The 13,334-nt window shown below is 33.3% G+C and overlaps 1 protein-coding gene across 2 annotated transcripts; it reads right to left on the bottom strand.

Annotated features, from left to right (window-relative positions):
* Positions 1-1,541: 1,541 nt before the first annotated feature.
* On the bottom strand, positions 1,542-12,415 carry fbxo25 (F-box protein 25). Of its 2 annotated transcripts, XM_051096343.1 has the most exons (11): positions 12,293-12,415; positions 11,743-11,887; positions 10,958-11,058; positions 9,603-9,652; positions 9,363-9,455; positions 9,145-9,238; positions 8,845-9,029; positions 7,228-7,410; positions 6,765-6,908; positions 5,618-5,644; positions 1,542-2,472 (listed from the first exon to the last, which is right to left on the bottom strand). In XM_051096343.1, the coding sequence occupies exons 2-11, from the start codon at positions 11,862-11,864 to the stop codon at positions 2,383-2,385; spliced, it is 1,089 nt and encodes a 362-aa protein (XP_050952300.1). In that variant the 5' UTR covers positions 11,865-11,887; positions 12,293-12,415; the 3' UTR covers positions 1,542-2,382. The 2 variants fall into 2 exon arrangements, with proteins under 2 accessions (XP_050952300.1, XP_050952301.1); XM_051096344.1 differs by lacking the exon at positions 5,618-5,644.
* Positions 12,416-13,334: the final 919 nt, after the last annotated feature.

The raw sequence follows: 13,334 nt of genomic DNA, 5'->3' as shown, positions 1-13,334 counted from the left end.
GAATATCCATTTAGTAGTTTTATCAGTTTTGATTAGGCTGCAGCACCCATCGTCACAGACAGAGGGCGCAATCGCCATAATCACTTGACGAGAGCTCGATGGCTTGTGTGTAACGTTAATGTTTGAATCTTCGATTCGCTTGTGGTTAATTTATTCCTCTATATAGTGAAAGAGTGAATGTGAAATGATGTAGAAACACCTTCCACTGTTTAATGTATATTTACAGTCGTTACTGCCTGCTGATTCACAGTCATGATGTACTGTAATTACTCTATGCAATAATTTTCTTGCTATAATCCCAAACTACTTGCTATTTCGATTTTTCAGTGCCACTCTTTCACAAGACGAACTTACTGTGGTTTACAGGGAACAGTTGTAAATTGAATGTGTATGTGCTCGGTCCTGTCGCTGGAGATTTTGAGCTTTAATCAAACAGCTAATTATAGTCATTGAATTCATTTGGGAAAAACACAATCTCCTAGGGTTGAAACTATAAGCAGGTTGGATCTCCAGGAATGGGATAAGTAGCCAGGTCTTACGGTAACAATTACTGTTACAAACCTTATTTGAAGCCTTCCAAAGACCTCGAGCTGTGCCGTTTTATCATGAAGTATTTTTCTTTGCTGTGCCTCGACTAAAAATACATTTTGTAGTGTGATCACAACGTTAACTAGTTATTCTCTTCCAGCACCCTCAACGTGGTAAATGACAATCATCATTTATAAGTCTAATATAAAATGTATTTTATATAAACCTTTGGCCACTGCCATAAGATCTTTGGTTTGCTAGAAGAACATGTTTGAGTGTCTTATTGCTGATTTTAGGATTATTTATAATCAGATTCTGAAAGTAAGTGGGTTTGCTGCTCTTAGACGATCATAGTAGCTTTATATAATTAGTACACCAATGTGTTTAACTTTGAAAGATGATTAAAATGTTAGTTTCAGATTTTGCTCTTTATATTTGGGGCCTTTGCAAGAATCTTGTTTTGATTTTATCTTGATACTACTGAATGATTTTTTTTTTCTTCTGTATTGTGATTTAAATGCAAATTATATGTTCCAGGGGTTCAGATAAGTTGGTGAATTGGAATAAAGAAATACTTTATACTCAAGCTTTTTATTCATTTATTTATTTAGGGTTTGGGTTCAGTAAGATTTTTAGATGTTTTTGAAAAAAAAAACTAGTTTCACATATTTTATTTAGAGCTGTTTTGATATGTGCATATTTCTCTCCTGATTCAGGCAAGATGACTTTTTCACTGAAGAAAGCTATATTATTGATAAACAACTCATCAAAACATCTTAATGATGGATTTGTTTCTCACAAACATGCAGCTGTTTGGACTCTGATTCTGACGGCACCCATTCACTGCAGAGGATCAGTTGGTGAGCAAGTGATGTAATGCTACATTTCTCTAAATCTGTTCTGAAGAAGAAATAAACTCTTCATCTTGGATGGCCTGTGGGTGAGTAAACTATTCCTAGATGTCTATCAGCCTTTTCCTGGGCACCCAAAAAAAACAAAAAGCAATCACAAGGCATTTTTCCCAAAACTTTTAATTATTTCAGGTAACGATGTTTCTTGCAAATGCTTGAGAGTACCAAACACATCCTACACTTGATCAATTTCAATGACATTTATATTACTGGAATAGTAAAGGAATATTACAAAGTTCAGAGAAAGGATATAAAATACATTTGTTCATAAATAGCAAAGCTTACATTAGATTTTCCATCTGCCCTCGTGGCAGATTTGACAAAAGTGTATCGTAAAAAGGTTTTTTTTGTGCAGCAAATGTACACTTTAGTGTTGACGCATCAAATATATATATATATACGCACAGCCTGACAAAACAACACGAGAACTCACGTAAACATTAACCTACGACTACTTCTGACGTGCATTTCATTGGTATAGAAATGAAAATACGTACATGAAAAGACAAGATAACCTTGGCTTAGGATCTCCCACGCTTTTCATTTCGGTTTGTCTTTCCCAAAAGCAAACAATCCTTCATATATCCGTCTCTTTTTGCTGTTCATCTCCCATCTTTCTGTGCTTAAAGAACAGATGAATTCTTTGAGAATGCAACGAGGAACAAAAAAGTGGACAAATACCAAAAAAACACTAATATTATGACATCTTTCCAATAAGCCCTTAAAAGTTTGGGTGAGGCAACAGAAAATTCATATCATTAGATACATTGTCGGAAGTTTGAACATTTTAATCACAGAACGACCGAAACATAAAAGAGGAGAGAAAAGGACATGGTTTGGAGTTGAAAAGGTGAAAATGTTTATCAGTTTTAGGTTAGAGGTGTTTGTTTGCAGGTGTTCCAAAGGAGATCGAAAGGTGAGAGGTCCAAGAACATTCTGAATTTCAGAACTTGAAGAGGTCTATGAAGTGCTGAGGAGAGACGGGGGTGAGGCAGCTGTCCGGGTCATTTGCTGTGCAAGGATGTCCCGAGTCCTGAGATGGAAAGAAAGAGCGGTCAAAATCAAAAATTCACTGCCATATTTGTTGGTCGCTAGGGTCCCTCCCTTCTTTAGTGTTAAAAATAAATGGTAACAAAAGGGGGTTTTTACAGTGATACCATTAAAGAACCAGTTCACCCATGAAAGATGTACATTATTTTTAAAAAAATCCACATTGTTTTACACATATTTTGAACTATGAGGACCGCCATTATGATGTGAAATCTATGCGTGAACTAAAATGGTTGCGCTTGGTGTACTACTGGCTCAACCTGTTTTTTTGTTTGTTTTTTTACCACAACACAATTTAGAATAAACCACTCTGAAAATAAAATACTGATACGATAAGCACAGCTACTGAAAGAGCTTATGTGGTGATGAATGTAATCTAAAAAATGCTGGGTTATTTTTTTAACCCAAATGCTGGGTTCAACTAGTTTTTTATTGGGTTATATTTAATATTTTTTTACCCAGGCGCTAGGTAGTTTTTCTGTAACTAAGTTGCTGGGTCATTTTTTTTCTAGCCCATCGCTAGGTTAAGCATGTCTCTGATGAAAGAACCCAGCTGCTGAGTTACAGTCAGTCAATAGGGCTGTTCGATTTTGAAATGTTTGAAATCGAGTCCTGGTTCTGGAATCGATAGGATGCGTCTCCAAGAATCGATTCCTCACTGTTGTTTTCGATTCTATTTCGATTCTTGTTTTTTGAATTGGAGGAACCTAATTTCGCCATGACTGCAGAATATAAAGGTTGTAGATAGTAGCTTTCTTTGTAAAAAGCAATACAGTTCTGTAGCTTTGATTGATATTAAATTGACATTTTGTCTGCATTGCCTATGAAATTAGGCATAGCCCATAGCTATGCGAGTAAAAACGAATCAGACTTCTAATCGCTATATTAGCGAGCAAGAGACGAATGGGTGCTTCTCAAATGAAAGGCTGCATCCTCAAAGTTGGACGAGCTCAGTACTGACTCGTTTTCATTCAGTTTATTTTCATGAATCCACATTCAGTGACATTTGGTGACACAGCAGCTGAGAAACACAGCCTTCCGTTTGAGAGGCGCCCATAGATGAGCTTTGTTGAACTAAAAACTTTGAATGAGTCGTCGATTCCCTATGATGGGATCGGTTCCCAACGCCTCAGAATCTAGCCCTATCAGTCAGAGCATGGGCTTTTTGAGTCCTTTACAGGAAAGATCGGAGCTTAGCGCTGCCGATTTGCACTTGTTCAGCGAAATAAAGGTTTGTATACATTTTTATTTATTTATAAAGTCTTAACTGTGCTGTAAACTGTATTATTTTACGCAACGCAACATAAGGACGAGATCAGGATGTAAATGCCTTTTGCATTGCATAAAATAAATGGATTTTATTCGCTATTGTGCTGAGTTTAATCTTAAAATATGTTCTCTGATGTCAGTACTGTTTGTATATGGACAGGTTTTGGAGTCAGTCACGGCATCTTTCAGTTACGAGTTAAATGCAAGGCTGCGGTCTGAATTTCGCATTTAACACAGCGAACAGCATCCCTTCCCCGGCTCAGATTTCGGCGACACACCGGCATAAGAATTAGCTTTATTTCAGTAAAAAGCGATTACAGACAATGGCTGAATACACTAAAATTAAAATGCTCTTTTTATATCTAAAATGTTTGTTAAGCGAGTTCAAATGCATGTAACATTGTAAACTATGCTGTATTCAACCAAATAAATTCAATTTGTCTTGTATTTTGTCCGTGTGTTCTTGTTTAATAATAAATGTTAATCTTTTGATTATTGCTGTTGCCTCTAGTAATTCAGTGTGTTTTCATAAGTTCCAGTGCATTTTAAACCAGCAATATAATTTTTAAACAATAGTTGACTTAAATAAAATAACCCTGTATGTTTGGTAAAAATATTTAACCCGACCAGCTGGGTCAAAATAACCCAGCATGTGTTCTGTCCAATATTTACCCAGCGCTGGGTTGCCAAATAACCCAAGTTGGGTTGTTTTTAACCCAGCATTTTCAGAGTGTAGGGTTAAACCAAATGTAGTACCATTAATTTTCCCCACAAGGACTCTAAATGCCTCTGAATATCGAGTGAAATCCGTGCTGAGAAACTCCTTTAGTGGTTGCGGCGCCATTGCAAGCGTCGGCATGTTTACATCCTGCCAGGATGGCATCTAGCGTTTCTTGTCTCTGCTGTTTGTGAGCTCTTTCAGTAGCTGTGGTCTACTAAAAAAGCCTTGAAGGCATCAGGGCTAAAGTGGAGAGAACCAAGACATGGGTCTTTAGGAAGTTTTATTCATGTACCGCCATCTTCACATTCTTTTCTTCTGCTACAAAAGCAGTGAAGACTTACATCGCTTCTCTAGTTGTCCTTTGACTGAAAATTACAACCTAAAGCCGCACAATGTGGCTTTGTATCAGTATTTTATTTTCCGAGTTGTGTTGCGGTAAAAATAGTTTACAGGTAGTGCCAGTAGCTCAACCATTTCAAGTCACTGAAATAACGGCGCCCCCCATAGACCAAAATATGTATAAAACAATGTGGATTTTTAATATAACAAGTCTTTCATGGGTTTCCTGCTACATATTTCAATAAGAGTCATCATTTACGTTATATTAGGCCATACAAGTTTTAATACCCTTGGTTCCCTTTAAAAGAACATAGTAAAACTGTAGTTAATAATAAAATAATTAAAAATTTTAGGTCATGTATTCAGACTACTTTCAGATTACTTCTGCCTTATCTTGTTTATCACATTATTTTATAGACACTGTAAAGTGTAACCTCATTCAGATTACATGTAATCAGTTACTATGTAATCAGTGTTCAAATTCCTAACTATCAGAAGAAATAAGTTATTGTGTATATGTTCATGCTAGCAGCATTAGTGTATAACATTGTAGAACTCACTGACAACATTTAAAAAAGCAGATGTTAAAAAAAAAGACATCCAAATAATATTAAAATGAATACACATAAGATAGATTGAGTTGATTTGAATGGACTGAAGTGCAAGATGGTTTGATGGACAAAAACGGAATGAAGACGACGGAGGTGACAAGAAAAACTGACGGATGAAGCAAAACAGATTTTATTTACAGACACTGATTTCAAAACGCTGGCACACTGATGTAAGATTTAGCATGTACCTTAAAGATCAAAGCCAGGTGTCTGTCCTTTAGGAGATAAGGGACCAGGAGGAGAACAGGAAAAGAATAAAAGGCCAAAGGTCAAGGGTACAGGAAGAGGGCTGATATTACAGAGGGCAAATGGAATAGATGTAACCCGAAACTGCTGAAATTAAACTTTTTTTATGTGTGTAAAAAGTAAGCCTCCATTTTTCAACTTCTGTCATGTGAATAAATAGTAATTTTTAGATGAGCTATTCTCTTAAATACACTACTGTTCAAAAATTGGGGGTAATAAAGAATATTTTCTTTAATAAATTAATCCTTTTTTTTCCAACAAAAATGCATTAAATTGATCAAAAGTGACAGTAAAGACATTTATAATGTTACAAAAGATATATTCAAATAAATGCTTTTTTAATGGCTGCTTTGACAGCATAGAAATAAATTACTTTTGAAAATATATTTGAAAATGGATTAGTTCTTCATTTTTAAAAATGGACCCTGGACCACAAAACCAGTCATAAGTCGCATGGTTATATTTGTAGCAATAGCCAACAATACATTGTATGGGTCAAAATTACAAAATTAAAATTACAGATTAAAAATACAAAATTACAGATTTTTCTTTTATGCCAAAAATCATTAGGATTTTAAATAAAGATCATGTTCCATAAAGATATTTTGTAAATTACCTACCATAAATATATCAAAACTTAATTTTTGATTAGTAATATGCATTGCTAAGGACTTCATTTAGACAACTTTAAAGGCAATTTTCGATATTTTGATTTTTTTGCACCCTCATATTCCAGATTTTCAAATAATTGTATCTCAGCTTTCAGGTTTTCAATTCAGAAAATTGACCCTTATGATTGGTTTTGTGGTCCATAGTCACAAATGGTTATTTTAAACTGATGCTTGTCTGGTGATAATTGTTGCTATAAGGTTTCATTATAGAAGATATTTGCACACATACGCACAAAAAAAACAGCATGTAAGGATAGTTTGTTTGGGAGCAATCAAGTATGGCACATACTGTACAGGGCTTTAAAAGGGGAAATGTTTGATAAGAACACCTACATCTAAAGAGTAACAAAATCCAGAGGGACGTTTTACTGTTTATTAACAGACCAGAATGTTTGACATTTAAAAAAGGATTTCTTACGTTCCAGAAGAGGATGTTACAATGCCTGCAGAACTGCAGAGTGTCTCCGTACTGTTCTTTCTGAGGGTAGTATTTCTGAAGTGTGAAAAACATCAGCTTCCAGTCCACATGGCCCTTCTCTGACAGAATCAAGTGCCTGCAGAACTGAAAACACACGCACAGAGAGCTGTGTGAGGAACGGAGGCCTCTCTTCCAAGCTTGAGAGCATGACTGCCATCTTGTGGAGAAATTAGGTCACTGACCCAACTTTCAGCAATATTGAATCTCCAAAAAGATTCGTCTAAAGAATCTCATATACAGTGCGTAAACAAACAATTATATCTGGGTGATTCTTCAGTTTGGAGCACCTACTTGAAATCTTGAAAAGCAAGAAAATTTGATATTGCAAGCATGGATTTGTCATCCAAATTAGTCATCTAATTAGGGGTGTTTATGCCTTACTTAATAAAGTCTTATTCCCCACCTGTTTCTCAGCAAAATGAAACTGGCACAGTTTCTTCCACAGTTGCCAGTCCTCACTGAGCATGTGCAGGGTTGGGGTGGTTTGTCCCAGATTGATGATGTCACAGGCATCGCTAAACTTGTACAGGATGTTGTTTTGCATGTGCAAAGGGAGGTCGCTCAGTGTCATGCCATTTGAAACTTGCTGCAACAAGACATATTTAGCATTACATATAAATAAATATAATCAGAAGATTAGTGACTAGTACGATCACAAAAAAAAAAAAAAAAAAAAAAAAAAAAAAAAACAGATTTAACAGTCGACTTCGGTCTTAAAAGTTAATCTTTAATTTGTTAGACAAGCACAGCATCTCTAGAACAGTATAAAGACTTTTAGTTCATAGTGTCACATACAGAAGCCTATGGAGGCAACTGATTGTTATTTTCCTGCATTTTTATAATATTTAGTAATATGGCCTTTAATATTAAATTATATATGTTGTTAAATAAATGTAATTTATATGAATTCTTTACTTTTTAATAATGTTATTTTTCTGCATTTTATAATATTTAGTAATATGCCTTTACAAATATTACAAACTAAAACTAATATTAAAACTACACATTTTAAATAAATAATATATTTATTTACATTAATTATTTACTCTTCAGTAGTGTTATTTTCCTGCATTTATATATTTAGTAATATGGCCTTTAATATTACAACTACACATTTTTAATTACATTAATTATTTACTCTTTAGTAATGTTGTTATTTTTCTGAATTTTTATAATATTTAGTAATATGGGCTTTAATATTAAAATATACATATTGTTAAATAAATGTAATTTATTTATATTAATTATTTACGTTTTAATAATGTTGTTATTTTTTCTGCATTTTATAATATTTAGTGATATGCCCTTACAAATATTACAAACTAAAACAAATATTAAAACTACACATTTTAAATAAATAATATATTTATTTACATTAATTATTTACTCTTCAGTAGTGTTATTTTCCTGCATTTATATATTTTGTAATATGGCCTTTAATATTAAAACTACACATTTTTAATTACATTAATTATTTACTTTTTAGTAATGTTGTTATTTTTCTGCATTTTTATAATATTTAGTAATTTGGCCTTTAATATTAAAATATACATGTTGTTAAATAAATGTAATTTATTTATTTACATGAATTATTTACTCTTAAGTAGTGTTATTTATCTGCATTTTATAATATTTAGTAATAAGGCCATTAATATTTAAACTACATATTTTTAAATAAATGTAATATATTAATTTATATTAAATAATTCACCCTTTAGTAATGTTTAATTATTAATTAGTTTATTGTTTTATTATTAATTATATATTATAACATTATTTATTACAATATTACAACTATTTATAAAATAATTCTACAAGATATGTAATATTAATATAATCATATTATTTATTAATCATCCCACAACCCACAACTATATGTGGGTTGACTGTGAAGTTACCTGACCAGCGTATTTATACAAATATATATTTTTTTACAAAGGGGGTTAGAGAACTCATTCAGAAAATGCACCAACTGATTTTTGTCCATGCCTAACCCGTAAGAAGACTGTTAAAAGCCTACCTTTGGAATTTGCAAATTGTTGAGCTGCTGCTGCCAGTTTAAGATGGTTTCTAAACGGCAGACCCAAATGTTGATGTTTCCAATCAGCACGGACTTCCCGACTTCTCGCATGAGGATGCAGAGAGTCGAGCTTAGATCATTGAGCAACGCCTTGATTAGTCGAGGATTCTGATGGTCATCCAGAACTGCTCGATTAAAAAAAAACAAAAAAACAAATACACCTTTATATTTGCACATGCACATATATCAAAACAATATGTTTTCTGCATTTTCTATGTAACTGGATAAAGATCAGTTCACCTTTTCTCACAATCTTCTCCAGGACATTGAAGTAGTTTTTCTGTGCAGCTCCACTCAAAGACGTCAGCTGGGACTTGGCAATCAACTGCAGAAGCTAAGAGAAGTAAACAGCAGTAGATAAAATTAGACAGATACAGATACAGAAGGCAAGTGGAGTAAGTGATTCAACTGCAGAGAAATATTCTAGCAATTGTTCAGCGGAGATCAAAAAGTCTTACTTTGACCACATAGTTGAATCGCCTCACATCCTGAATGGCGCTGGAAAAATCCAGACGATTGAAGGCCTCGCCAAGCGTACAGTACCCGTGCCTCTGCAACAACAAACACGCGATTCACATTTGACAAATGTGAGAAAAGACTGCCAATAGGAGAACTGTAATATATTAACAATGACATCAAACGTTCTATGACTCATGTTGTTCGTTTGTTACATGTTGATATGATATAATTCATCTCACCTCTCGCGTACTCTCCTTCTGAATGTAGATCCACCTCTCCTGGAACAAAACTGAGAAAAAGGATCAAATATATTTCATCTATATATTATGTTTTAAAGGTACACTACCAGTCAAAAGTTTTTGAACAGTGAGATGTTTTTTAAAGAAGTCTCTTCTGCTCGCCTGCGTTTATTTAATCCAAAGTACAGCAAAAACAGTAAAATTTTGAAATATTTTTACTATTTAAAATAACTGTTTTCTATTTAAATATATTTTACATTTTTATTTATTCTTGTGATTTCATAGATTAATTTTTAGCATCATTACTCCAGTCACATGATCCTTCAGAAATCATTCTAATATTCTGATTTGTTTCTAAAAAAACATTTATGAATAGAATTTTTTTCAGGGTTCTTTGATGAATAGAAAGTTCAGAAGAACAGCATCTGAAACAGAAATCTTTTGTAAAATTATAAATGTTTTTATCATCACTTTTGATTAATTTAAAGCATTCTTTCCCAAACAAAAAAAAAAAATTATACTGACTAAAAAAAAGGAACTCAGCTGTTTTAAATATTAATAATAATAATAATAAATGTTTCTTGAACAGCAAATCAACATATTAGAATGATTTATAAAGGATCATGTGACACTGAAGGCTAGAGTAATGATGCTGAAAATTGAAATTTGATCACAGAAATAAATTACTTTTCAAAACATATTCAAATAGAAAGCAGTTGCTTTAAATACAAAAAATATTTCACAATATTACCGTGTTTGCTGTATTATGCATCAAATAAATGCAGGCTTAGTGAGCCTAGAAAACAACTGTAGCATTCTATGGTCATATATTTTTGTATAATGCTAAACTGTATAATGGCCCATTGTCTTAAGACATTATTATTGTGATAATTAAGTATGATGTGATGAAGCATAATGAAAGAAAGTAATAATTAGTAATTATTACACACCTCTAGAAAAATTCTGTGGCATTCTGTGACCAAACAAACTGTATAATGACTACTAAACTGTATACCCCCCCCAAACTCTATGATTGTTCCAAAAAAAAAAACTAATTAACATAATTACATAAATATAAAACTTGAAATTTGGCATGATGCAAAAAAAATAAAATAATAATAATAATAATAATAATTATATATATATATATATATATATATATATATATATATATATATATAAAATTATTAATAATTACACAGCTCATGAAAAATGTATTCTGATTGGTCATTCTTTGATCTTTCAATTTTATATAATGACCACTCAACAACAAAAAACTCTAATTTACTGTGACATTTAAGATCATTGTTGTTTTAATTAAGGTGTGATGTAATAAAATATTAAATAATTTGTACACTGTGACTTAGTGTTGTTGTTGAAGAAGTCCTTTTTTCTCTTCTTGGCAGCTACTTCGCAGACATCTCCCACGTAGACGTTCTCTTTGTCATTGTCCAATCTGTAAAATTAATAAGGAAATTATAACTATATCAAAATGCGCTTTAGACAATACATTTCTATTTAAGGCATTTAAGTCCTATACAGAGTGACCTACAAAAAGTATATGATCATGTGATAAACAGATGACAAACAAGCAGTTTAGACTGTAATCTGCTAGTAGATATACACTTGACACATTTTGCAATAGAAACCAGTGAAAGTTCACTTTAATTATTAATCCAAGTATTGCTTAAGGAGTTCTGAAGATCTGAAGACGTTTTAGCTTACACAAGTATATGTGGTCTATTGTCTAGTGAAATTTAATACACAGATCACACCCAACACACAAAACTATCCAAACACCTACTTACATCCTTTACAGACGGTTTCACATGTTCAGACGGTTTCACATGTTCACGTTTCCTAGTGTGACCGACATTTCTGTTTCCATGACAGCATGGTCAGACTAAGGTGTTTTTAGCCACGTTATCGGTTGTCTATTCTACGCCACTCCAGACAATAACCACACAAGTTCTAAACACGGATACCTGACTTCCCACATGCCACATACACACTTCCTTTTTAGTCTGGTTCCTCAATGCTTTTCTGGGGTTGTGTAGCCTTGTGGTTAAAGATCGTAGGTGGTAACTGAAAGGTTGCAGGTTCAAACCCAAAAAACGAAATAATTCAAAGCATTTCTTACAGGGTAAGTTCATTGATGTTGTCTCCCAGTTTGTGGTTGAAATATTCAAAGCGTTTCCAGCCGTCCTCAGTTTTGATCCAGCTCCAGCCTGGTGATCTCCAATCTTGGCCCAAGAACGGCATCTTCTTCCACCTGCTCCAGAGATCTGAATACAAAAGACTCTTCAAGGCTCTTATCTCAAACTATTATACCACAGCAATGGCTTATCACATATCACATGATCAAACATCATAATGATCTGAAGAGACAACACACAATAACAGTCATTCAGAGCTTTAAAAGCCATATTTCACAATCTTGATGTAAATCATTATCTTTGCAAAAACAAAAATGTCACATTTTGATGTTAATTATCACATTTTAAATGAGCTCTGGCTTCTTGAACAACTACTGCCAATAAATTTGGTCAAATGCAAAGCCAGCCAGGAACCTTATCTTTGTAAACGTCGACAAAACACTAAAGACAGCTCAAATCTTTGCCTCTATTGTTGTTTTACCCGCAAAATCGTGTATTTGTATTCCTAACAGACATATATTTAACTTTACTTACAGCGAGTCCTTTGTTATGGTGATAATTTTCTGCTTTTCTTTGAATATTGACGGAAGTAAACAGTCAGAAAAGCGGAATGTACGGCACGCCCCCCGCCGCTTGTGATTGGCCGTTGTGTTTGTATTTATTTTGTTGCTACCCGGAATTCCCAAGCTGATTGGTTCTCGGCGCTGTCGATCACTAGCCGATTTATCCCGAGCTCTCAGCCGCTGCAGCTTCTTACACGTGACACAGACGCTGCACATGTTGTCATGTTTTGATTTTGTAATGGGGGAAGGGAAATGGAGAAAATGAACGATGGAATAAACTGACCAAGCATGTTGGATCATGCTAAATTACAGAGTAAACATTTTACTGTTTAGTTTTGGATAGAAGGAATATATATTTTTTTGTAATCCCCTCAGCCAGCCGTGAGTACAGAGCTTTGTGAGATAAAAACCCACAAAAAAACTTGAGACAATGAACAGTAGCTAGAAAATGTTAAGTTTAGTAAGTTACACTTCAATATAGTGTCTAGTATTTATACAGTTGCATTATATTCTATGTTAATACTTAATATTGTATTTTTAATATTATATTGATGTTTTATTTCAGTTTATTTACTATTTTGCCTGTGCATTTATTTAGTACATATTAAGTCTTGCCTAAAAAATAGTTTACCTTTGTCCTCAGAATACAGTTAATCTAAAACCCATCTTTATTATACAGTATAGTTAACCTTTATCTGAATGTGTGTCAAAGTGGTTTCATGGAACGGTTTTTACCAAATATGACCATGTTGGATAGGTTTTAATTTTATTTGAAAGACAGTGTTAAAGGTAATTTCCTAACTAGGTGTCTAGCTAACTGCTATAGAAAACAACTACTTGCTCATTTGATTCATTTCATAGTTCACCCAAAAAAAAAAGAAATTTCTGTCATTTATTCACCCTCAGTTTCCAAACTTGTATCTGTTGAACACAGAAGATGTTTTAAAGAATGTTGTTGGTATCCAAACAGTCCCCATATATATATATTTTTTTTTCCATACTATGGAAGTCAA

Source organism: Labeo rohita, chromosome 23 (assembly GCF_022985175.1).
Source record: "Labeo rohita strain BAU-BD-2019 chromosome 23, IGBB_LRoh.1.0, whole genome shotgun sequence".
Taxonomy (NCBI): domain Eukaryota; kingdom Metazoa; phylum Chordata; class Actinopteri; order Cypriniformes; family Cyprinidae; genus Labeo; species Labeo rohita.
The sequence above is the reverse complement of the archived record's forward strand: the minus strand, read 5'-3'. Positions and strand labels throughout refer to the sequence as shown.